The sequence below is a fragment of the Fusarium odoratissimum genome (genome assembly GCF_000260195.1).
Source record: "Fusarium odoratissimum NRRL 54006 unplaced genomic scaffold supercont1.4, whole genome shotgun sequence".
Classification (NCBI taxonomy): domain Eukaryota; kingdom Fungi; phylum Ascomycota; class Sordariomycetes; order Hypocreales; family Nectriaceae; genus Fusarium; species Fusarium odoratissimum.
Genome location: NW_022158690.1, coordinates 239,267 through 262,813, shown reverse-complemented (window position 1 = coordinate 262,813; position 23,547 = coordinate 239,267). Strand labels below are relative to the sequence as shown.

The window sequence follows — 23,547 nt, the reverse complement described above, 5'->3', positions numbered from 1 at the left end:
TGATGTAATAACTACCTTACCGAAAGGAATGACCAAAAAGAGTTTTAGCGGTTTCATAGAGTAACTCCCAGTTTACTCTCCTAGACTATCTAAATTTTTGAATTCAATATCATCATCTTGGCTCACTAATTGAAGCTCAGAGATAGGCCGACTGGGCCAAATGACGTCCATCCATTGTCCTCTAACTGTGGCGGACAATCCCGGCGCCGAGGGTGCCCAGAGCGATTGGATGCCCACTGTGGTTAACTAGAACTCCACTAAGTTTGGATTTCTATTCTAGACTAACTTATAGCACCTTCAACTTATTCGGTTGCAAAGCCAATGTCGAAGCAGATTCGCTCCAAATCTGCCAATTCCCCATCGCGGCAATGTTGAGAGTGCGCACCTCACAGGTTAGTTCTTGACCATCGGTCACTATTAGCAAACGTCTTACACAATATCCAGGAGCGCGGTAATTCCTACGTATGTGCCTTCTGCCGTCACAAACTCTCGCCCAGGGATTCGCAGCCCAGAGATCGCCATGTATCCAGCGTCGGAGCCCCAATAACATCAGTTAGAGCCATTCGGCCATCTTCGTGTCACTATCTACGATTACCTGGTGTGCGCGCCTTGTCGACGAGCTCTATACTTCACGGACCGAACGATAATGGCAAGCCGGGAGGCTTCCCGGGGAGTGGTTTTCCTGGCGGGTTCGGAGCTGGATTAGGGTCTTTCGGAGCATTTGCGAACAAGCCGTCACCAGATGCTTCGAAGCAAAGCGTTGACTTGCTTCCTCATGAGCTAGAAGCTCGTAAAAAGATGGGATTGCCTTTGAAGAAACCTACTCCCAATGTTAAGGCTGCCCCCACCCCGCCATCTGCACAAAGCAACATCAAGAAGCCACCAGGCCTCCAGAACGCAAATCAAAATCAAAGCCAGAAGAAAAATACACCTCAAGCGAGAGTCAACCAGCAACCAAACCGATCGAACGACGGAAACAACCATGCCAGACAACAGCAACAGCGGGACGCAAAGCCAACAACGCCCCCATCGAACCTGTTGTCAAGCTCAATTCTTGCTGAAGCTTTCAGGACAGATCGCACACCGGCTCCAGTGGCAACGCCCAAGTCATGGTCTACTAATGAGTCTCCCAAGCCGGCTGCACCCCCTTGGGGAGCTTTCAGCGCTCGAAAGGTTGATACTCATATACCCCTCATCAGTAGACAAACGGAGGCGAAACCTGCAGAGAATCAAAACAAGAACAAACCGCAAAACGTCGCACCAGCAACAGGCCAGGAAGATGATGAGAGCGTATGGGGCCAGCTTAAGCGCTCCCGCAAGCTGAAAGAAAAACCAGGCCGCGAGAATGATGGTTTCTGGGACGCACTTGAAAGTCGGGTCACAAATATTCGTAGCAGACCTGGCCCCAGCGACCAATACAAGGATGCGCTTCAGGGGGCGGATGGCATGTTACAAGATTCTCAGCAGTCGCAGGAAGACCAGATAAGGCGCAAGTCACGTTTCGAGATGGAGGAAGACGATGTGTTTGATAGGCGGAGAGACAAGAAGGACAAGCGCCCCAAGAATGTTCGTCGGAACGAGGCCGAAGATGATGACTTTGATGAAGATTCAATTCGACGCTGGGAAGCTAGACAGCGTAAGAAGGCCGAGAGAGATGCAAGAAAACGCCTTGAGGAAGCTGCAGAGGCTGCTCCCGTACCCATCTTTCTCCCCGAGTACATTAGCATCTCCAACTTGGCCGGTGCTCTCCAGATCCGTATAACCGACTTTTTACATGATCTGGAGTCCATGGGATTTGAGGATCTCTCGGAGGAAACCATCATGACTGGTGATACGGCAGCCCTTGTCGCTCAGGAGTACGGCTATGATCCCACAGTGGACACTGGTTCTCAGCGCGACCTCCAGCCTCGACCGGCGCCCGAAGATCCATCCCTATTGCCAAGCAGGCCTCCTGTTGTCACCATTATGGGCCACGTCGATCACGGAAAGACTACTCTTTTGGATTGGCTACGTAAGTCTTCGATTGCTGCCCAGGAGCACGGTGGCATCACACAACACATCGGTGCCTTTGTCGTACAAATGTCGTCAGGCAAACAGATTACCTTCCTTGATACACCAGGTCACGCTGCGTTCTTGTCTATGCGTCAGCGAGGCGCCAATGTCACAGATATTGTAGTGCTGGTTGTGGCTGCCGACGACAGTGTTATGCCACAGACTTTAGAGGCTCTGAAACACGCTACGGCTGCCAAGGTTCCTATCATCGTGGCAATAAACAAGATCGATAAGGAAGACGCTCGAGTGGACCAAGTCAAAGCTGATCTTGCCCGTCATGGCGTTGAAATTGAAGACTATGGCGGTGATGTCCAGGTGGTACCCGTAAGCGGCAAGACGGGCAAGGGCATGCAAGATCTCGAAGAGAACATCGTCACCTTGTCTGAAATCCTCGATGTTCGCGCTGAAGCAGATGGCATGGCTGAGGGTTGGGTTCTAGAATCTAGCATCAAGCAAACTGGCAAGACCGCCACAGTGCTTGTCAAGCGAGGAACTCTACGTCTTGGTGATATTATCGTGGCCGGCAAATCGTGGGCCAAGATTCGTGGCCTTCGCAACGAAGCTGGTGTCGAGGTCCCCGAGGCACCCCCTGGAACTCCTGTCCAGATCCTTGGCTGGCGCGAGCTGCCTGATGCTGGAGAACAAGTTCTTCAGGCGCCTGATGAGGGCAAAGCTAGGACAGCGGTTGAGTACCGTGAGGAAATGGCTGAAAGACTAGAGAGCTCTAAGCAACTAGCTGAACAAGAGCAGCGTCAGCGTGAGAAGGAGGCCGCTGAGGAAGCCGCCGCTGCTGCAGAAGCTGAGGGCACTGAAGCAGAGCCTGCCAAGACTGAGCCCGGCATCCTCTACCAGAACTTCATTGTCAAGGCTGATGTCGCTGGGTCCGTGGAGGCTGTCTGTGGCACTGTTCAGGAACTCGGAAACAACGAAGTCCAATCTAAGCTCTTACGATCTGGCGTCGGCGCAATCTCCGAGTATGACGTCGACCACGCTGCTGCATCCAAGAGTATCATCGTCAACTTCAACATGCCTATCCTTCCTCATATTCGTCAGCGTGCCGAAGAGGCCGGTGTGCGCATCATCGATCACAGCGTCATTTATCACGTTGTCGATGATGTTAAGAGTGCACTATCGGACCTGCTACCACATAATATTACACACAAGGTCCTCGGCGAAGCAGACGTATTGCAAGTATTTGCCATCAACGTCAGGAAGAGATTGCAGAAGAATATCGCCGGTTGCAAGATCCGCAACGGCACTATCAAGCGGACGTCCATGGTCAGGGTTATCCGTGGTGGAGAGGTCGTCTATGATGGTAAGTTACGCCTTTCTCCTTTCTACACATTCTACCCATCTCCTTACTCTTTGTGTTTCTCTTCCTGATGCTGACTTAATCCACAGGCAAAATAGACACACTCAAGCATGTCAAAAAGGACGTCATGGAGATGGGTAAAGGTACCGAGTGTGGTATCGGTCTTGAAGACTTCCAGGAGCTACAGATCGACGATCAGATCCAGACATATGAGGTAATTAAGGAAAGGCGGACACTGTAACAACAGAACTGTAAAATATGTACAAAAAGTGGAAATCAAAAGGTGGTCGCTCTCTGAGGAAAGGGAGTTGTGTATGAATAGATGCATATGCAGACATGGTCTTATGACGGAAGAGCATGCCAAGATTTGGGTGTTGGATAGAGGGACGATATACCAAATTTCACTGTTAATACTAAAAGTTACAATTCCATGACCCCATTCTTTAAATTGTTGAATCAGTGATGTGGTAAGAGTTCTTATACGATTTCTATTTGGTAACCCTATGCTCAACTTCGAGATGGCGCTCCCACAGCATTGGATGAGAACGTCCTCGTCGTAATAGTAGCCTGGTTACGCTCCTTTTCCAATTTAGCCAACCCAATACGATCAGTCACCGGTGTAGCCTCAATGATGTTATCAAATTCATCATCGTCATCGTCATCCTCGCTTCCGCTCCTCTCGTTGTCCGAGTCAGGTTGGACGCTGGTATTAGGCCTGAACTGCTGCTGGTGTTGATGTGGGTTGGGAATGATGGCAGGTTTCTTATCGTCTTGTTGATTGGGGTTAGTGAAGGTCTTTGAGGCGAGAACTTTGCGACGAATCTCGGCCATCGCGTCCTCGTCATCTGAGTCGTCAGATATTGCGTAGCGATCCTTTCCCTCCTCCTCCTCCTCCTCTTCTGGCTGAGCTTTAGGGGGCTTCTTGCCAAGATATATACCGTCCACGCTTCCTTCTTCCTCTTCACCACTGTCATCCTCTTCGTCGTCGTCCTCATCGTCAGAAGATTGAATACGCCTTCGATTGGTATTTCCGCTGGTCCATATATCGTCGTTTCCTTCCTCTCGACTCTCTGCGTATTCTTTCTCCAGTTGCTCCATCCACTCTTCTTCAGTCTTCTTGATCTCCGCCTCATCCGCACATGCAGCATATCGCTTGAGTAAGCTGTGGTTGATCTCGAGGAAGGATGGTCCGTATGAAAACGGTGCAAGAATCTGCTCCGCCCAATCTGAGTGACCACAAATGTAGAAAGCTGCAGCCAGCGCTTCAACACAGTTCAGACGCCAGGGCTTGCCATAGTTGACCGTATTCGCAGCGACAAGGTACGGCAACAACCGCTCGCACTTCCCACCAACTTTATTCCACTGAACCTCCTGCGTTCTCGCCCAAGAGCACTCTACAACAGCAGCGCCGTACTGGTCCATGAGCTCGCGATCGGCAGGGGAGACGGTATGTTTGCCATTGGGTGTGATAATGACTCCGTTATGGCGTTGGCCGAGATGCAGGTCGCGCATCATTCCAAGTTTCATGAGTTTCTTTCCGGAACAGCGCTTAGGATCGCAATGGCCGAGATCCCAGCAGGCGGCTTTGAAAGCTGGGCGCGAAGAACCATCACCATCATCATCACGGCGGGGTCCTCGTCGCAGGGCTGGACCTCCTTTTCTACCCTTGGAGGCGAAATCTTTTTTGTGGCGGACCATTTTGGACAGTTTAGCGAATGTCTGTTTTGTATTGGATGTTATGTGGTATTGTTCGGAGGTATGTGTAGTTGACGTCTCGAATGCAAGTAATCGCAGGGGACGTCAAAATTAAATTTGCCTCCTCCAAAAAGCTATGGATGATGGGTTGATAAGATTCTCATGGTGGGGTTGATTGATTCCGTCAGTCAGTGAGGGGCAGCAACTCGAGAGGGCACTGACACTGAGCGCTGGGGTCCCCTAGCACTTGTAAGCTAAGGCTTCAGCATCAAATCCGCTATGACGCCGCTGTAACGGGGGCCTGCGGACGGGGGGCAAGAAAACTTAGGACCTCGACCCTAAGCTACATAAAAGCTTAGGGAAGTTAGCATAAGTTTAGGGTGACTCGTTGATGAGTTTATTTTAGCATCCTATCTCAAGGTCCCCGTGGTCAACCTAAAATGGTCGATGCTGTCACGTGGCTGATTGGCTGCTTTTCCCATGACTGCGCCACAGAGCCACATCTTACCTCTTTAGCTGTGGTACCTTTAGTACCTACCATCTGTATCATCGTATTGTCTACAGGTCCGTTGGCTACCTAGGTACCTGTCCAAGTTCAAAGACCATGATAGAGCAAGACAACATGGCAAGGGGGCTTTTGTTTTAATTAAGAACTTATGCCCTTTCTTTTTTAGTTTTGGACGACATTGATTGCCGTATCTACTTGTCTTGCTTGTTTTAGGCCGTTTCCGTAGGCTTGCTCCGTATTCGGTCGACCACCCGCCAGACTCTTAGGTGGTACTGGACTCCATCCATTAGTACCTTACCTTACTTTAGTACCTTGGTCCAGTTGACCAGCTCACCCTTCTATCAACGTAGCACTACCTCACACCCGTCGTCCTCGACCAACGCGCGCGCGCAAAATACCACGAATAACATCGTCATTTTGTGTGTGCATATCAGTATTATACATTCGCAATGGAAGCCGCTTCTGCTCGCGCTGCGGCTCGCGATCGTTGGGGCGATTTGCCATCATCTGGCCGAACCCCCTCCCAGCTCCAGCGCTTCATCCAGGCTGCCTGCAGTCCCGAGAACTACGAACCCAACCTCGCCCTCAATCTCGAGATCGCCGACCTTATAAACTCAAAGAAGGGAAGTGCTCCTCGTGAGGCTGCTACTGCAATTGTCAACTACATCAATCATCGCAACCCCAACGTTGCTCTGCTCGCCCTGGGCCTTCTTGACATATGTGTTAAAAACTGCGGATACCCCTTTCACCTACAAATCGGTACAAAGGAGTTCCTCAATGAGCTCGTCAGAAGGTTTCCCGAACGGCCGCCAATGCGCCCTACACGAGTCCAGGCCAAAATCCTCGAGGCGATTGAGGAATGGCGAGGGACGATATGCGAAACGAGCCGATACAAGGAGGATCTAGGATTTATTAGGGATATGCACCGATTATTGAGTTATAAAGGATACGTCTTTCCTGAAGTGCGGAGAGAGGATGCTGCTGTATTGAATCCCAGTGATGTAAGTTAATTCGCTTCTGCATGATATGTGTCCCGTACTGAACAGATCATGTAGAACCTCAAGTCCGCTGAGGAAATGGAAGAGGAAGAGCGAGAGGCGCAATCAGCTAAACTTCAGGAACTCATTCGCCGCGGTACCCCCGAGGATCTCCAAGAAGCCAACCGACTTATGAAGATCATGGCTGGCTACGATACACGGTCAAAGACCGACTACCGCGCAAAGGCTGCTGAGGAGGTTGCCAAGATCCAGGCTAAGGCGCGATTACTAGAGGAGCGACTCGACTCCTTCAAGGAGGGTGACAAGATGGAAGATGGCGATGTCTTCAGCGAATTGGCTGCTGCCCTACAGAGCGCCCAGCCTAAGATCCAGAAGATGTGTGAAGAGGAATCTGACGATCACGAGGCTGTCGCCAAGCTGCTCGAGATCAACGACAGCATACACCGAACAGCAGAGCGATATAAGCTGATGAAGAAGGGCGATATAGAGGGCGCTGCCAAGGTTGCCGCCGGTGGACCTCCCCCCTCTACTCCAGGAGTTACAGCATCGTCTTCAAGCGCAACGAATGAGCTGTCTCTCATCGACTTTGATGTTGATGCCAGCAGTAATGGTGCTCAGTCAAGCAATGCCGCTGCACCTTCTGCGAACGCCGGAGGCCTTGAGAATGACCTCCTCGGCCTAGATATTGGCGGAGAGTCGAGCAGTTTCGGGCAAGGCGGCGGTATTGCTCTGGGTTTTGGCGCAAATCAAAGTAAGTTGCCAACACAAACTGCCCATGCCCATTACTATACTAAAACGTTGACCAGATATTCCTGGACCTGCGTTATTATCTTCCATGACTCAGGACAACTCTGCCCGAGGTCAAGTTTCAACTCCAACTCCTCCCCCCTTTTCACAATTCGCCTCCTTCTCACAGCCCGTCTCTCAATCGACGACACCTCAGCCTCACTTCCAACAGCAGCCTCCTCCCCCATCACAGCCCGCCTCTGATCCATTCGCTATTCTTGGTGCTGGCAACTTGAACTCTCAACGCGCGTCTCCTGCGCCCCCTCAACCACAACCCGCTGCTACAGCCAACGATGATGACGAGTGGAGCTTCTCCTCTGCTCTCCCCCCAGAGCCAAGCAAGCCAAAGGAGCACAAGGCTGTTGTGAGCAACACAAATGTGAAGATTGAGATGATTGCCAGACGAGCACCTGGCAATGAGAACGCTATCAACATCGTGTTTGCCTTTTCCAACAACGTGACACAGCCCATCGGCGAACTTCACTTCCAGCTCGCCGTGACAAAGGTAAGCATACCCTTCATGTTTGCTGACATGGCATAAACTGACATGAATTCAGGGCTACGAACTTCAGCTCAAGCCTCAGACTGGTCGCGATCTCGCCCCCCAGCAAAACCGCGGTATCACGCAGGAGGTGCAGATCTGGCACGCGGGCAACCGCGCTCAAAAGGTCACAAGCGCCAAGCTGCGGTGGCGTGCCTCATACAAGACCGGCGAACAGACTGTCAACGAGATGGGCGAGGTCACCGAATTCAGCCTCGCATAAGAACAGTGTTTTGCTTCCCGGGATAGAAGCAGGCAGCATATGCAGGAAGTAAGTGGAAGAGTGGGATGGGGCTTCAAAGAAGGGTTGAAGGACTGCTTTCTCGTTTGTTGATCAAGATGGACTGGAGCATAGGACAGAAGAGAAAAAGCGAGACAGCGGATGCTTTCTGGTTTGTCAAGTGGGCAGTTGCCTCGAATGATTTGCGTATTGTGATTGTGACAGGCTTCTTCGCAAACTTGAGTCGTTGAATGCATTTGGATTCAGATCATGGACGACAGGAGTTTGTTCACGACGAAACGCAATTAGAAGTTCAAGTCTGTGATTTTGGTCACCAGGGCAAATTACATGGCAAAGCGCAATTTTGATATAGGCTGGTTATTGCTATAGTCATTAGACCATCATCATCTTTTACAATTGTTCAACTCCAACTCTAACATCTAATACCGGTGAACTAGTCCTCTCCTGTGGGAAGTGCCCGAATGGTCGTGACGCCTTGTCTGGCTGTTCTGCTTTCAAAAGCCACCATTGTCTGAGGGCGAATTATCAATCATCTCTGGTCTTTTCTTGCTTCATGACCGGGGTCACCCATGTGCCGTCCATCTGCAAGCATGTAAACCAGGTAAACGCCTGTAGTCCCACAAACAAATCTCTTACACGCCAATACTCCCACAAACCGCCTAAGGGGGCCATGCCGGGCCATCCATGATCTGCAAAACAGCCTCGAAGAGTGTGAAACAAAAGAAAAAAAAAGTGAGGACTCGGGATTTCCTGTGTAAATAGTTGTGGGCGGTGTATACTGCCAGATGCGAGCATAGCACGATGACAGAAGGTTAAGTGTGCTGAGCTAGAGCACATCTTTTGTTTGAATGTTGTTTCTCTTTTCAAGAGTGTTAAGCCCAACGCCAGTGTCGAAAGGTAGATGGCGTGTCACGAGGACCATTTGCAAATGAGGAAGGATCCTAAGCCCCTAACTCGCTGACAGCAAAGGATGGTGTGGTTGGGTTTAGTGAGTAGCCACCATGGGTAGGTGTCTTGGCCATTTGGGCCATTGTTTCGCGCTCAGCCTTCTCACGTTCCCGTTGTGCCTTCTCCTGCTTAGTGATACGGGGTTTTCGGGTGACAGAGCCACCTCGAGATCCGGGTCCTCCGCCGCGGCCGCTGCCTGTCCCACCTCTGGTCGACGCACCTCTTCCACCACCTCTGCTACCTCTTCCACCCCGTCCGCGCTTAGGGGGACCATCATGGCTATTACTTGTTAATACTTGATTACATAATATAAAAAAGGAGGATACATACCCAGCAGCTGGCTTCTCGACCTCAGGTACAAGAGGGCCAGAGTAGACAAAGAATCCGTCACGGCTTGCCGCCGCCTGAGCTTCCCATAGGAGCTCTGAATCGTCGACAAAATCATCATCAACATCGTACTGATCCTCCTTGAAATTACGCTTCTTCTTAGGCTTGGCCTGGGCATCAGGGCCGCTGGTCGCGCCGTTGTCGGGGTTGCTAGCCTCGGCATCGGAGAGATCAACGGACATTTCATCGCCAGATTCACGGCCCGATTCCGCCTTTTCTAGAGAGGCAGCCGCCGCAGCAATGCGAGCCTTGCGGTCTCGGTTGGCAGCCAAGCGAGGGTGAAGAGCATCCCATCCATACCGTTCTTCAGCCATGCGCATGAAATTGACATATCTGTTTGTCTCGCCGGCCTGGATGGGTACACTGAGAACAATGGTCGGGGCCTGGGCTTCTTCGCCTGGCTTAGCTCGACCAAAGTCGAGGATCGAGCGGCCTTCACTTTCTCCCATATCATCGAGGGTGTCAGTCTTTGGCGTGGAAACTCCAGTGTGAGGCTTCTGCTTTGGTGATGACTTTTTGATAGGACCATTGGAAATGGTGGTGAAGTTAGACTCTTTGATGACTGGCTTTTGAACGGGTGGTGGTGGAGGAGGTGGATCCTTCTTTGCTTCCTGTACTGGTGGTCGCGAAGAAGGAGTTGGTGTCAATATGTCGCGAGGCTCTTTGGATGGTGATGATGGTTGAGATGGTTCATGTGCCTGGAAGCGAGGCTGGTTCGAAGGTGGCTGATATGAGCTACGTGATTCATTACCACCAAGAAGGCTCGCAATGGTTGGCGATCGATTAGGCATCTGAGAAGCAGCCCTTGGCGAACCAGAAGTAGAGGGGTAAGGGCTATGAGAAACCATTGTCTCACGAACCGGATCGTAGTTACCACGGATGGGGTCGTAGCTTTGACCGCTGGTGCGAACAGGTATAGATGTAGAGCTATTATGCTGAGGCTGAGACTGAGGTTGAGATTGGGGTTGAGACTGTGGTCGTTCTACAGGCGTATCCGAATTTAGTATGTTCTGCATAAAGTGTTCACGCTTCAACATCTTTGGTGAATAACGTTGCTCGGCTTGATGTGATGAAGACGATGTTTGACGGTTATGATGAGCAGGTGACAATGCTGATATATGAGAGACATCCGACATGTGTCCCTGGCCGGCGGATGATGCAGCTGCGGCAAGAGACTTTGAATCTGCTGGAATTTCACTCTCACCATCTGCAGGGGCAATCTTTCTCTTGCGTGGCATTGCTGGCGCATTAGGATCGCGAGGTTTCCTAGGCTTTCGAGCAGCCTTTGCTGCATCGGCACCGTCCGAATTTCGAGGTTTCACAATGGTTCCAGGTTTGCGTCCGGGCTTCTTGCGCGGGACGCCTGCAGCTGTTAATTGAACCCATTGGTTGTCGACAAGTGCGTATCGTCTAGGGGGGCCTGTGCCTGATTGGGGTGGCATAGGCGGTGGAGGGCGTTCGCTGTGATTCTGGTGGCCGATGTGTTGATATTGGCCATCGCTGGAAACGACGACGATCTCGTCATAGTCTTGTGGTGCTCGGCTACTTGATCCATTTCGTGATGGTGAACCAGGTTCTGATAGTGATCCGGAAGGAGGCGATGAGAGTTCGCCGGCTGATGAGTCGTATCGTGACATAGACGTGTCGGCGCCTGTAGCAGCCATGCCGAGGTGTAGAGAGGCAATGAATAGCCTTGTGTAGCGCGTATGACAAGATTGTGAATGGAAACACCAATACAGGCGGTTATTGCATTAGACAAATTGATTGCCAAAATTGGAAACAGGGGATGTTAATGCTAGAAGCGGGCAAAGGAACCTCGCATTTGCAGCATCAAAACCCAAGGATCAGATAAGGCGTCGCGTAGGGCAAGGCTGTAATTCAAACCATCAAATGTCGATAAGGCAACGAATAGCGGTCGACAGGTGGTAGTGAGTGGTACACGCTAAATGGCACTGAAATGCAGCATCAAGTTGAGTACCAGGTACAGCGAATAGAAATGCCTGGATCTGTGGCGTGCGGGCCTCTTCAGAAACGGAATGGTTGCAAGCGGGAAAGCGTCCAGTCGGAGAGTGACGAGGTGAAACGAGCTGTGAGTGGCCAGAATGTGGAGTGCAGGTGCGGGCGGTGGAGTAGGTCGAATCTCTGAATAGCCTCAAGATCTCGGGTTGGGAAACCACTTTGACAGTGAATGCAGCCTTCTATGAGAAAAAGGTGAGCCGATCGCGAGGTATACGTCGCTTGAAGGGCGTCAAGAGGTACTGCTACACCAGGCGCAGAAAATAACGACAATTTGGAGATGATTAAGATGTGCGAATAGTGTCAAATTGATGAAGTCTGACGAATTCGACGATAAAATCCACTGGTCGTTGTTGGGAAAAATATGTGGGAGGTGGATGTTTGAGTGAGGGAGAGGAGGGAAAGAAGGGAAGAAAAGGGAGGAGAAATGAGATGGGGATGGCTACGTTTTTTTTCGGGGCGACGACAATATTTCTTATTTTCCAGGCCAGGAAGGAGAAAAACGGGGCAGGCCAACAGCTTCTCTTGTTGCCAGCAGCTAAATAAGAATGCTACGACTCGGAAACAACAAGAACGAGACGAGACGAGACAGGCAAGGCACGAGGTACGGTACGAGAAGAAACGAGGGGGGGCGGGCCATGACAAGCATCACCAGAAGAAAGGGAAGGGAAAGGGAAAGGACAAAAGGGAAATTGTATTAAACCGCCGAGGGGCGTGGCTAACTCTAGAACAACCTAATGAGATGGGACTCAAAATAGGTATCCGACAACACCAGGGAATCAACTAATGGTGATAGGGGGTCTACCAAGTAATTGGGTCATGCCATGACATTGGATGCTGGGGACGGATGGGACAGTACAGAGTCAAATTCATCAGAGCGAGCAAGTGAAAAGAGCCAGCAGAGCCGGGCTTAGCGGGGGGGGAGAATGAGTAAGATGTAAGTTAATGGTAGACTCAAAAAGACATGCATAGGCGGACGTGATAGAGAAAACAGACTTCCATGCCCGTTGACGCACGGATACTTTTTTTCTTTAGAGTAAAGGTAAAGGTAAAGGTACCGACCGACTCAGATTCCATGTGTAACATCCGTAGAACATGACAGGGGGGGTCGGGTCAGCTTTTGCAGGTGAGCTAAGGGGGTAAGAAAAGACAAGGCTTTGAATAAATGAAAAGATAAGTTTAGCATAAGCCTAGCATGAGTCTTGGTCAAGTATTTTTGACACCCTGATTCAAGCTCCGAAGTTTTTCTTACGCCCCAGGGGTGAGGTTCCATTCTTAGGTAGCGTGGGGAAAACTGCCTGCCTGCAGTGGACTGTGGACTCCAGGAATATCTCTCGGCTTGTGACATGTATCCATTTGTACTACCTCCAGAGGCTATAGGTATCTTGTAACACGTCATTTATCCGCTCACCTCTCAGCTGCAACAGTCATACCAAATCACAAGCAATAATGGCCTTGTGATATTGATAAATTCGTTCAGAGTCAGCAATCAACTTGACTAATCACCTTCTTGCCTAGTGACAAACATCCCAGTCCAGCCCAGCCCAGCCCATCGCAGCGATGAACAGGTCCCCCCCTTGAATGGTGTGGACCATCTCATCCCGAAACCAGAAACGTTGAACCAAGCTTAGGCGCGGCACGTTGACAGGGGTTCAACGCGGCTGCAGTAATGGCTGCATCAGCCACAAGTTTGTTTTTTTCGGCTTAGGGTACTACTTCAATGTGGCTGTTTTGTATTTGTTCTTCTTCCATCTTCTGAAGTGCATCCCAACTTACAGTTTCAAGCTGATACAAATATGTATCGCCGCGTACTTCAGACTAAGTGTTTGTAAGTTTGTTCTATTGATGTCTCAAATCACTACTATCTGGGCGTTTCCGAGGTCATTCGGTCATCAAATGATCTTGCAGGGACTGGGACTCTACACGGCACTTTTCTTCATACTGTACTCCATAGATATTGTACCTATCATCCACTGTTGCCTGTTTGAACTCATAGCTTATGCCCTAGAGAATCGATTAAAGCAGGCGGAACGAGCGCCACTTGTGTCTTTTCCCTTTGAAGATCAGGTTCTATTCATTCCACTCAATCCGACCGCGTCAACGTTGACTCCACAGGATTTTCATAGGCATTCATTTCCTGACGACTACCGAAAATACAAACACGGAAAAGTACGACATGAATAGGTGCGCACAATAAACACTCGAACTCTCCTGGGGCTTATTTTGTCACAAATACATTGCACCCGAGTACCAAACCAGGGAGCATGACGATTAAAAGCCACAAATTACAGTCTGAGCATGGTTCTGTGGCACAAGAGTTCTGGAACTCAAGAGGAACGAGAATCGATCGGCGCTAATGCACCACTATCCCGGTCTAATCTGTGGCGGTGCGACATGCCCTCACAATTAAAATTGTCTGTCTCAAAGAAACGAAACTCAAAAGCCCTGTTTCAGTAATAAATGTACATACAACATATTGTAAACTTTTGCGAAGGTAGCAAGACTCTCTTAAAAGAGTCAAGATTTTGACTTGTCAGGATTTTTTGTTTGTTAGCACTGTTCAAAACGATAAACAGAAGAAACCCGGTGACTGAAAATCGAATTCCCAATCATCGGTCCCTTTTACGAGTCATAAACATATTTTCGCCTGATAAAATACAGCCATCAAAAGCAACTCAGGATGTTTCGTCCTTCGCTAAATAGAACTCTGGCATAACTTTGACTACTTTGTATTTTATCTTGTTTATTCTGGGAAGTTTAGCATTGGCACTTTCATTAATGCTGAGTTCATGTCATTCAAATCCTTGCACGTGGCACATTCAAACAAACGCGCTACTAGGTGTGGGTCACACAAGGCCCCTGACCCACTAACATTTCTCCGCGGTTCTCTCCACTGACAAAGGATAAAAAAAAGACGTCAGATCCAAAGCTTGAGAGAGATCTCATCCATGCTGCATATACAACATCACCAAAATGGATCCAACACTTTTGATCAACGACATCGTCGAACACGATACCTCCACAAAGAAGCCCGTCGAGTTTAACGACCTGCCTATATCCTCTACCGGCTTCCCCCAACATAAAAGGAGATGGAAGACCTCCGCTTTCAAGCAGAAGCGCGCCGAGGCAGCCGGAGCAACAGCGCCTGCCGAACAACCTCAGACCGGAAAGCCGCCTCAAGCTTCATCTTCAGATGTAGATTTCAAGGCCGTTGAGAGACAACGCATAGACCAGGAGAACCAGCAGAAGATTGCAAATATGACACCCGCCGAGATCGCTCAAGCGCAAGAAGATATCATGAACGGCTTGAACCCAGCTCTTATTCAAAGGTTGCTATCGCGAGCCAATATCGAAGAGCAGTCTGGTCCCTCGCCTTTCGATGCACCAAAACAAGAGAAACCAGAAGAAACACAAGACCCTCCACCTACGATTAAAGTCGAAGACGCTGCCGAGAACGAAGCACTGGAGAGTACCCTAGCGACTGCACCGCACGCTCACAAGGCCTCAATAGAATCGGCATCGCAAAGTCGCCCTTCAGTTTACCAAGCACCTTCATCGGAAAAGGTATCGGATCACTACGATGAGGACAAAGCCCCGGCACAAATACCACCCGATCTATTTCCTATCACCGACCAACCCAAGTCGGTTCATTTTCCTGTACCGCCAGCTTTGGCCGATCTCGACCCTTCCGACCCAAATTTCTTAGAATCGCTGCACAAGAAATATTTTCCCAATCTACCCGCCGACCCGAGCAAGCTCGCATGGATGGCTCCCATTCCTACCGAGGACAGTCCGGCTGACAAAGACTCTTCATACTATCCGCACCCCGAGATCGCTGTCAACGCTCTGCGCTTCGACTTCCAGGGCCGATTCTTATCACCAAGAGTCAGCCGATCCATTCCTTCTTCGAAGGGTTTACATCACCATGGCGACGCCCCAGAGGCTGCAGGATACACAGTTGCGGAGTTGGCTCATCTTGCCAGAAGTGCTGTCCCTGCGCAACGATGTATGGCTTTCCAAACATTGGGGAGAATTCTATACCGTCTCGGACTCGGTGAGTGGGGTAAGAGTGAGGATGACCCTATTGCTATGGGAATCTGGGCAGCTGTCAAGAAGGGAAGGGTTCTTGATAGCTTGACTGAGGCTGCTATGACTGAAGGCGGTCATCGAGGAAGTCGAGTCTACGCTACTGAGGCTTTATGGCTATTTGAGAAGGGTGGCTGGAAGGAGAAATTTAAGGGCAGGTGATCGTGCCATTCCCGTTCTATAAAAAGTTGGTTATATGACCGATTCACGATAATGAGACAGCAAAATACAACTTGTATTTATAGAGGAACAGCACCTTGTCCGGTGTTAGAAAAGCTCGGCACATGCAGACTCATTGATCCAGTCTATTGAGCACAGCGGTGCGATAAACTTGGCCTGTCAAGGCCAATTGGTGCCACGTACCTTAGCCATGATAATGAATGATGTAGCAGGTGCTTGGCGTGAAAGACATCAGACCATGCATTCCTTGAGGAATAACAGAGTCCATTGGTTTGTTTTTGGGTGTCAGTTCACGTATCTTCCACTGTAAAAGCTTAACCAGGCGTAAGGTGGTAGGTTGACGCAATACCTTGTCACAAACGATCAACAGAGGCACCACATACCTTACATACCACTACTAAAAGGGGGAATTATATGGTTGATGACGTGACTATAGCCACTGAGAGCATGTTCGACGGAATTTCAAGCTGATGAATTGAACAGACATGCTCAAAACAACTCTGTATATCAGAAGCATATGCGGGTCTTGTGGCTCAAAGGTAATGGCTTAGCACTTGGAATAGAATAAAGGATGCATTCGGTGTTCCCGTTGAAAGAGCCTAGCAGAGAGGGAAGAGTTCACGGAGCACTCGACGATCTTAGCATGATTGGCTGTGGTTTCTGATCAAAGAGAAATCTGGAGCCGCATGCACTGTAAAAATAGGTTTCTGAACTCAAGTGAGACAATGTATAGGCTGAGTCAAGGGCGAACGGTTGGCGGTGATTATGCGGTGTGTGGCTAGGTTGTACCCAGTAAGAAAAAAAAAGGGAGGCCACCTCAGCGGGAGCCTCCACTGGGCTTGGGTCTGGGTTGCCTACCACCTACCTTACGTACGGAAAAAAAAGAATGGAAACCTGGTCCGGCCTAACGAAAAAAATCCATATTTACCTATGCTGGTGGCCAAAGCCGTCAACTTCTTTCTCTTCCCTCTTGTTTCGTTTCCCTTCAACCAAAAACATCACGGCACTGCCGCGCCAATTCCTCCTCTTTCTCCCTCCCTCTGGGTGACTTGCCGTCTTCTTTTTATCTTCCTTCCGGTCATCGAATCAGTCAGTTCTTGTCATACAACTTCGCTTTTTCGGCTTCGCTCAATCGCAATCGATCGATATTCCCCGCCACTTTTTGTTTGTTGCTCCGCGACGACTTCAAACAACACCTCTCGATCCAAACCTTTACGAGTCGGATCCAGCGCTCCTGATCCCCTCTCAAGCGACTATTTGTACTGCTCTTCGTTGCGCAGTCAAAAAAGTACAACGCTTCTTTTGGCATTTTGCTCTCCCGCTTATTCGCCCAATCCGAATCTGAGCCTAAGCTTTCTGCCCCACGATCGCGATCTACATCGACGTCGATAAGTGCCCGCACACGACACGACAGAACTTTTTGACAACCGGCCCCAAAAAAGACCTACGCAAGACACGAGACACTGTGACTTTCACTAGCCATGGCGTCTCCGCTGCAGTTTGCCCACCGAACCCAGAGGGACATCGGCATCACCGACGCCGCGCCCGTCTATCAGCCTCTCGCTGGGTTCAAGAAGCCTGAAGGCAACCTCCGGTGCTGTACCTACTCGCCATGTGGTCGCTACTTCGCTTGGGCCTCTCCCGAGGCTGTCACTATCATTGATCCCTCAACTGCCCAGCAGGTCCTGTCCCTCCCCATCTCCAACGTCTACGAACTCGGTTTCTCTCCTCGCGGTACTTTCGTCATCACCTGGGAACGACCTGCCAAGGATGAGAACGGAGATGCCACCAAGAACCTCAAGGTCTGGCGTGTCGTAGAGGAGGGTGTCTCTGGTCAGGACAAGCAGCCCCTCGGCCGCTTTGTTCAGAAGCAGCAGCAAGGCTGGAACCTTCAGTACACAGCTGATGAGAAGTACTGTGCTCGTCTCGTTACAAATGAAGTCCAGTTTTACGAGAGTCACGATCTCGTCAAGGTCTGGAACAAGCTCCGAGTCGAGGGTGTTACCAACTTTGCTCTTGCTCCTGGCAGCCAAAACCACGCCGTTGCCGTCTTTGTCCCCGAGCGCAAGGTCAGCAACCAACCAAAGTTATTTTCAAGAGATGTATGCTGACAACTTCCAGGGCCAACCCGCTGCCGTCAAGGTCTTCAACGTCCCTCTTTTCACTAATCCAATCTCCCAAAAGACCTTCTTCAAGGGAGACAAGGTTCAACTGAAGTGGAACAAGCTTGGCTCCAGCCTTCTGGTGCTGGCCCAAACCGACGTTGATCGCTCAGGCAAGAGTTACTATGGTGAAACCACGCTGTATCTGCTCAGCACCACCGGTGCTTTTGATGCCCGCGTGTCCCTAGATAAGGAGGGTCCCATTCATGATGTTTCTTGGTCCCACAACTCGAGAGAGTTCGGTGTTGTATATGGTACCATGCCTCCCAAGGCCACCATCTTCAACCACCGGGCCGTTGCAACGCACTCCTTCCCGATTGCCCCTCGCAACACTATCACTTTCTCGCCAAACGGTCGCTTTGTTTTGGTAGCGGGCTTCGGCAACCTTGCTGGTCAGATCGATGTTTACGATCTCGAGAAGGATTTCCGCAAGATTACCACTTTTGAGAGCGGTAACCCCAGTGTCTGCGAATGGAGTCCCGATAGTCGCTACATCATGACTGCCACAACCTCCCCCCGACTCCGTGTTGATAACGGCGTCAAGTTGTGGCATGTTAGCGGCAGTCTCATGTATAACGAGGATATGGTCGAGTTATACAATGTTGTCTGGCGACCTCAGGGCCCCGAGAGCATTGCTCCTGGTGACCCTTTGACCCCCGTTCCTACGCCTCATGCCTCTGCTACGGCCTACCTGGGCTCGGTCAAGACTCCCAGCAAGCCCGCTGGTGCTTACCGCCCTCCCGGCGCCCGTGGTCTGGCCACTCCTCTGCACTTCAAGCGTGAGGATGAGGGCGGTGCCGCCCACGTTGTGAGCAACGGACTACCCAACGTCGGTCCCAACGGTTTCGGTCGCCCTCGCCGCGCTGTGCCCGGTGCTGACTTGGCTGAGCAAGCTCCCACGGTTAGGACCGTTCCTGGAGCTGAACCCTTGGGCGATGAAAACTCGTCCAAGTCTAAGAACAAGAAGAAGAGAAATAAGAAGAATGCCCAGGGTGAGGGCCGGCCCCAAGGAGAGCCTAACGGCGGAGCTAGCCTGGCGCCTCCTCCTCATGACCGAGGCCACGGCTCCGGCCACGAGGGTCGCAGCCCCGAGCGACGCAATCACCGCAACCGGAGCCAATCGCGTAACAACCAGGCCCGAAGCCGCAGTAACACTCACCGCAACGGCCATGGACACCATGCTCATCAAAGCCAGGGTGCCGGAGGTGCTGCTCCTGATGCCGCACAGAACCCTAACGCCAAGAAGATCCGCAGTCTCCAGAAGAAGGTTCGCGCCATCGAGGACCTTGAGATGCGTCTGGCTGGCGGAGAGAAGCTCGAGGATACCCAGCTTAAGAAGATCAACACCAAGTCGTCTGTGCTTAAGGAGCTCGACGGATTGGAGAAGGGGAACTAAAGAACGACTTTGGGGTTTGATAGGGGACAATACTTTTGGGTGATTCTTTAACAGAGTTGACATGTAGTAATAGGTTGGAATCTGTCAGGTTGGGAGTGTTGGCGAGCCATAGCGGACTCTGTGATATTGGGCTGTACTTTGTTGGACACCTGCACGGCGTGGATAGGTCGACTTTGTAGTTCTTCTTATGAAGGCGGTCAACCAGGGAGTCTCAAAAGTCATTCGGATTACGGGAGACTTGGTCGGCGTACCATAGTCTGACAGTACAAAATCACAACAAAAATGAATCTCTTTGTCTACATTAATCATGATTTTCCTACGGCATGATTTTGCAAGAACTTTTTGTGTTCAATATGCCTCGTAGTGTTTTCTTCAGGTATATTTGTTACCTATGGCTGGTGTGATGAAAGAAATCAGAGCTCATATACACACTTCCGCCTCTTCTCGTTCAACATCAAGCCTCGATACGAGGCCCGGTTAGCTCAATCGGTAGAGCGTGAGACTCTTAAATGAGTACACCATCTCAAGGTTGCGGGTTCGACCCCCGCATCGGGCTGTTCCTATGTTCCAGATGGGATTGAGTGATCGTTATTTTTAGTTTTTCATCTTTCTACTTTCAGTACAAGTGAACCGGCGGTTGGTTTTACATTTGTTTTTGCTGGCAAACTCAATCATAGTAATGTTAGCACACTGAGTAGCACATTCTCGAAAGCATCTAACCTCTGCGTTATGGTTTTAAAGTGAAACAAGCAATCACCCAAACTTTATTCTTCCCGTAGCAACAACGTAACAATTCACACATTGGCATATATTCCTAGCTTCCATTTCAGAGTGCTATACTGTAAACAACCACGTATGCTTTTGTTATCCTCAATCGCCTGCTGCCTTCTCCAACACCCCTACTTCCTCTGTCTTTGCATTTTCCGCTTCTCCTTGTCGCTTCTTTTCAAGCTTCTTCTGATACTTGGCTCTCTTCGCATCAAGTCGATCCTGCTCCTCTCTCAAAGCCCTGATGGCTGGACTCTTTGCTCTGATCTTTGCTCCGTATCGCCAGAACACGAATGGAATTGGAATCATAGCTACCTCAAGGAGGCCCAGAAGTGTTCCGGCCCATTGAGGAGTCATGGCGGCGTACATCTTAGGACCAGCCAGGGGCAGAACGCCTCCAGCAATACTTCGAATAACAGCGTTTCCGGCGAGGGCACTGGCAGCGTATATGGAGTACGCGCCAGCCAGATAGTTCGAGCCATAGATGAAGCTGATGGTGTTACCTGCACCGAAAGGGATGCCGAAAGCGATCGGAATAGCCCAATGAATGGTCGCTGGCAGGCATGTCCACGAAAACACAAGCTGGCCGATCGGGGTCAGGATAGCGCCAATGGCCATGACCAGAGCCGTCGCTTCAGGCTGAGGCCTACCAGTTACTGGATCTCGAGGCTGGGAGTTGATCAGTCTCCGGAAGAGAGGCTCTGCGAAGATGGCAAGCATGGTTCCGACGCCGATGCCCACAAAGGCCAGTCCTGACATGCCTGCATCCCATCCACGGTGTTGGGAAAACACGATAGGGTATGCCACGAAACAGAGATAGAGGATGGCATAAATCAGCGATATCCTGTGATGCCGTTAGCACACAGGAAACAGGCAGGCGAACAGGAATTGGACTACGACTCACCAGATATCCATAAACCACAAAATAGGTTCAGATGCCAACAGAGTGAATGGCCTACTCATGTTGATCTTTATCAGATGACGGGTGGAAACCCTTTGGTCATACTGACACCAATACCGCGGGTCATCGTTCTCCTTGCGCAATCGTGCGGCCTTTTGTTTCAGGATTGCGGGATGGTATGTCTCCTTCACTGTTATCATCATAAGAATTCCAACCCCACCAAGGATCAGAGGAATCCAGTTATCCCATCGCCATCCCAGATACTGGTACACAAAGCCGCCAATGATTGGGCCAGTAGATGGTCCATTCAGAGGCGCGATGGACCACATGGACATGGCTGCAGCCAGATAATCTGGATCCGAGATATCGACGATAGTTCCAGGACTATTTGAGATCATAGCGGCGCCAAAGACAGCACTGCAGCTGTGTTAGCACAGCAGTGACAAGGTTGGAAGACGTCACTTACCCAAAGAAGCGCACAACAATGATTTCTGTTAATGAAGTCGCCAGAGCACATGGCAAGATCAACAAAGCCCATACAGTCAAGCAGACGATGTACACTTTCTGTCGACCGTACAGCTCACTCAGAGGGGCCACAATTAGACTTCCCACAGCAAGACCAAGCAAATATGTTGTCAAACCAAGCGTTGTCACAGTCGTTGACGCCCCAAACTCCTCGGCCAGGCCAGATACCGATGCAGTGTAACATGTGCTGTACAAGACGACGACCCACGTGGAATACGAGACACAGACGATAATCCACGCGCGATAACCCTTTGACCAGTTCCGGGGATTATCTGGATCACCATCCTCAAAGAAGACCTCAAAGTCTGGGGGGCGAGAGGCGGCGCTGGTCACACTGGTGCCAGTTCTGGTATAAGTAATGGGTTCGCGAGCCTCGCGCTCTGCCTCTGTCTCAACATCTGGAGTGAGGGCGTGCTCCAGCGCCTCAAAGACGTCAGAGTCATGGGTGCGGCTGCGGCGTGTTTCAATGGTCCTGATGGGCTCTAGAATTGGCGACGACCCTGTTGAAGACGCTGAGGAAGACGACTCGGCGCCGTTGGCTGGCGATGCCTCCTCAAGGTCTTCTTTCATGACTGTTTATGTGTTGCTCCCAAACCTGGTTGTTATGAGTTGACTGGCCAGATGGAATGCGATGGCGACTTTCACAATGAACTGTCGTCATGTGCCGACTCAGGTTGGTTGCCCTTGGCTTATAGGACAGTGCAGTTCACGACACAGGGGGGCAATAGTGAAATGTCTGAATTTTCAGAGATAAGGAGGAGATAACATTGACGATGACCGGAAAACGGCACACAAGGGAATCAGAACTACAAACAGTTACACGACATGGGTAAGTGGTAAATTGCGCCCTAGGTATGTCCTACAACCGATGTGGGTGCCGAAGGAGCTTTCACAGCAGTTTAGCCTCTTTCAAGTGGAGATCAACAAACTCTTGTCAGCGCCGGGTGGACCCTTTGGTGGGCTTGCTTGATCACATCTGTTAAGGATGCTGTGGGCAAGCCTGCAAACACTTAACTCGCCGGAACGGATCACGGACCGGCCCCGTTCTCATGGACCCAGCGGAGGAGATAAGCGTCTCAGGTCGGAGGGAAAAGATCTACACGAGTCAACTGACGACCCTGCAAAATCTGAATCTGACTCTATCTGAACCAGATCAGAATTCGACAAGACATATATGAAGACCCAATTGTACGGTCGAGAAGCAAAGCTAGACAAGAACAATAGCTGATGGTTGATGCGTCATTATACACAACAAGCCTTCACTCTTGGCGCTGTTTGCGATATCGACCTCCCCTTGGTCGGCGCCGAAGTCGGCGATACTCGGCCGAATGGGTCCCCCTTTTCGGAGCCGCATCGGCCCCACAACGGCCGGATCTGAACCATAAAAGTGGTAAATGCTTGATTGAGCCTTCATCATGAGCTAACCTTAGAGTCACATCTAAGGTCTGCCCTGGCCAATTCTGGAGTTAATACATGATTTATTACATGCTTTACTATTTAAGCATCGCTGTTCTTGCAGAATCTGTTTATCAAGGTACGTCACTTGTTCAGCTGGATCTTGAGGTTCAAGGCAGCAGCTGTGTGGTCTGTTGGCTTGCTATTAAGGTTATTATGTTTTTTTTTGGGCATAGTGTATGACGCCTTATATTGTGGTTGTGCTTAAAAAATACCATGTTACTTGATGTGTGGTCACGGCATTACTTCCCTCTTTACGTGAATCATTGTATGGCCTTAACTATTTTTCTTAAGACCTAGTCAAGTGTTCTAACCAAAATGTCCCTGGATTTACTATGTGTTGCATGCAAGCCCGATGAGGCTGGCCTGGGTGCTAAGTTAATCTTGTTGTTCTCTATACGCAGACTTGCACGTAGCCTATACTACAATTATATGATATTTGCATGCCGGGGTGGCGCATAGGATACCTTTCATGCCCAGGCAATCGAGAGATAATGCTGTTGGTCATAAATATGACTGAACGGCTCTCAAGATTGGCATCCTTGGGTGACGTAGGTCATTGAGACTGAGTTCTGTATTTGTTGTTAGTA

General features: G+C 50.3%; 7 protein-coding genes and 1 non-coding gene across 9 annotated transcripts; 5 read left to right on the top strand and 3 right to left on the bottom strand.

Annotated features, from left to right (window-relative positions):
- Positions 1-284: 284 nt before the first annotated feature.
- FOIG_03215 (translation initiation factor IF-2) lies at positions 285-5,233 on the top strand. Of its 2 annotated transcripts, XM_031200972.1 has the most exons (3): positions 285-392; positions 445-3,367; positions 3,454-5,233. In XM_031200972.1, exons 1-3 carry the CDS (start codon positions 369-371, stop codon positions 3,603-3,605), a joined length of 3,099 nt encoding a protein of 1,032 aa, XP_031068496.1. In that variant the 5' UTR covers positions 285-368; the 3' UTR covers positions 3,606-5,233. The 2 variants fall into 2 exon arrangements, with proteins under 2 accessions (XP_031068496.1, XP_031068497.1); XM_031200973.1 differs by having other exon boundaries at positions 445-5,233.
- Positions 3,712-5,337, bottom strand: FOIG_03214 (pre-rRNA-processing protein TSR3). The gene has a single exon (XM_031200971.1). It carries the CDS (start codon positions 5,060-5,062, stop codon positions 3,872-3,874), a length of 1,191 nt encoding a protein of 396 aa, XP_031068495.1. The 5' UTR covers positions 5,063-5,337; the 3' UTR covers positions 3,712-3,871.
- Positions 5,338-5,818: 481 nt separating this feature from the next.
- FOIG_03213 (uncharacterized protein) lies at positions 5,819-9,340 on the top strand. The gene is made up of 4 exons (XM_031200970.1): positions 5,819-6,568; positions 6,623-7,316; positions 7,372-7,856; positions 7,909-9,340. The coding sequence occupies exons 1-4, from the start codon at positions 6,017-6,019 to the stop codon at positions 8,113-8,115; spliced, it is 1,938 nt and encodes a 645-aa protein (XP_031068494.1). The 5' UTR covers positions 5,819-6,016; the 3' UTR covers positions 8,116-9,340.
- FOIG_03212 (uncharacterized protein) lies at positions 8,424-12,083 on the bottom strand. Its single transcript, XM_031200969.1, has 2 exons — positions 9,412-12,083; positions 8,424-9,360 (listed from the first exon to the last, which is right to left on the bottom strand). Exons 1-2 carry the CDS (start codon positions 11,130-11,132, stop codon positions 9,075-9,077), a joined length of 2,007 nt encoding a protein of 668 aa, XP_031068493.1. The 5' UTR covers positions 11,133-12,083; the 3' UTR covers positions 8,424-9,074.
- A 2,304-nt stretch (positions 12,084-14,387) lies between these two features.
- FOIG_03211 (uncharacterized protein) lies at positions 14,388-15,882 on the top strand. The gene has a single exon (XM_031200968.1). It carries the CDS (start codon positions 14,458-14,460, stop codon positions 15,730-15,732), a length of 1,275 nt encoding a protein of 424 aa, XP_031068492.1. The 5' UTR covers positions 14,388-14,457; the 3' UTR covers positions 15,733-15,882.
- A 777-nt stretch (positions 15,883-16,659) lies between these two features.
- FOIG_03210 (uncharacterized protein) lies at positions 16,660-19,727 on the top strand. Its single transcript, XM_031200967.1, has 2 exons — positions 16,660-17,819; positions 17,872-19,727. Exons 1-2 carry the CDS (start codon positions 17,232-17,234, stop codon positions 19,306-19,308), a joined length of 2,025 nt encoding a protein of 674 aa, XP_031068491.1. The 5' UTR covers positions 16,660-17,231; the 3' UTR covers positions 19,309-19,727.
- A 52-nt stretch (positions 19,728-19,779) lies between these two features.
- On the top strand, positions 19,780-19,864 carry FOIG_03209. Its single transcript has one exon. It is a non-coding gene; the product is annotated as a tRNA-Lys (tRNA).
- Positions 19,865-19,983: 119 nt separating this feature from the next.
- FOIG_03208 (uncharacterized protein) lies at positions 19,984-22,342 on the bottom strand. The gene is made up of 3 exons (XM_031200966.1): positions 21,444-22,342; positions 20,981-21,394; positions 19,984-20,920 (listed from the first exon to the last, which is right to left on the bottom strand). The coding sequence occupies exons 1-3, from the start codon at positions 22,070-22,072 to the stop codon at positions 20,179-20,181; spliced, it is 1,785 nt and encodes a 594-aa protein (XP_031068490.1). The 5' UTR covers positions 22,073-22,342; the 3' UTR covers positions 19,984-20,178.
- Positions 22,343-23,547: the final 1,205 nt, after the last annotated feature.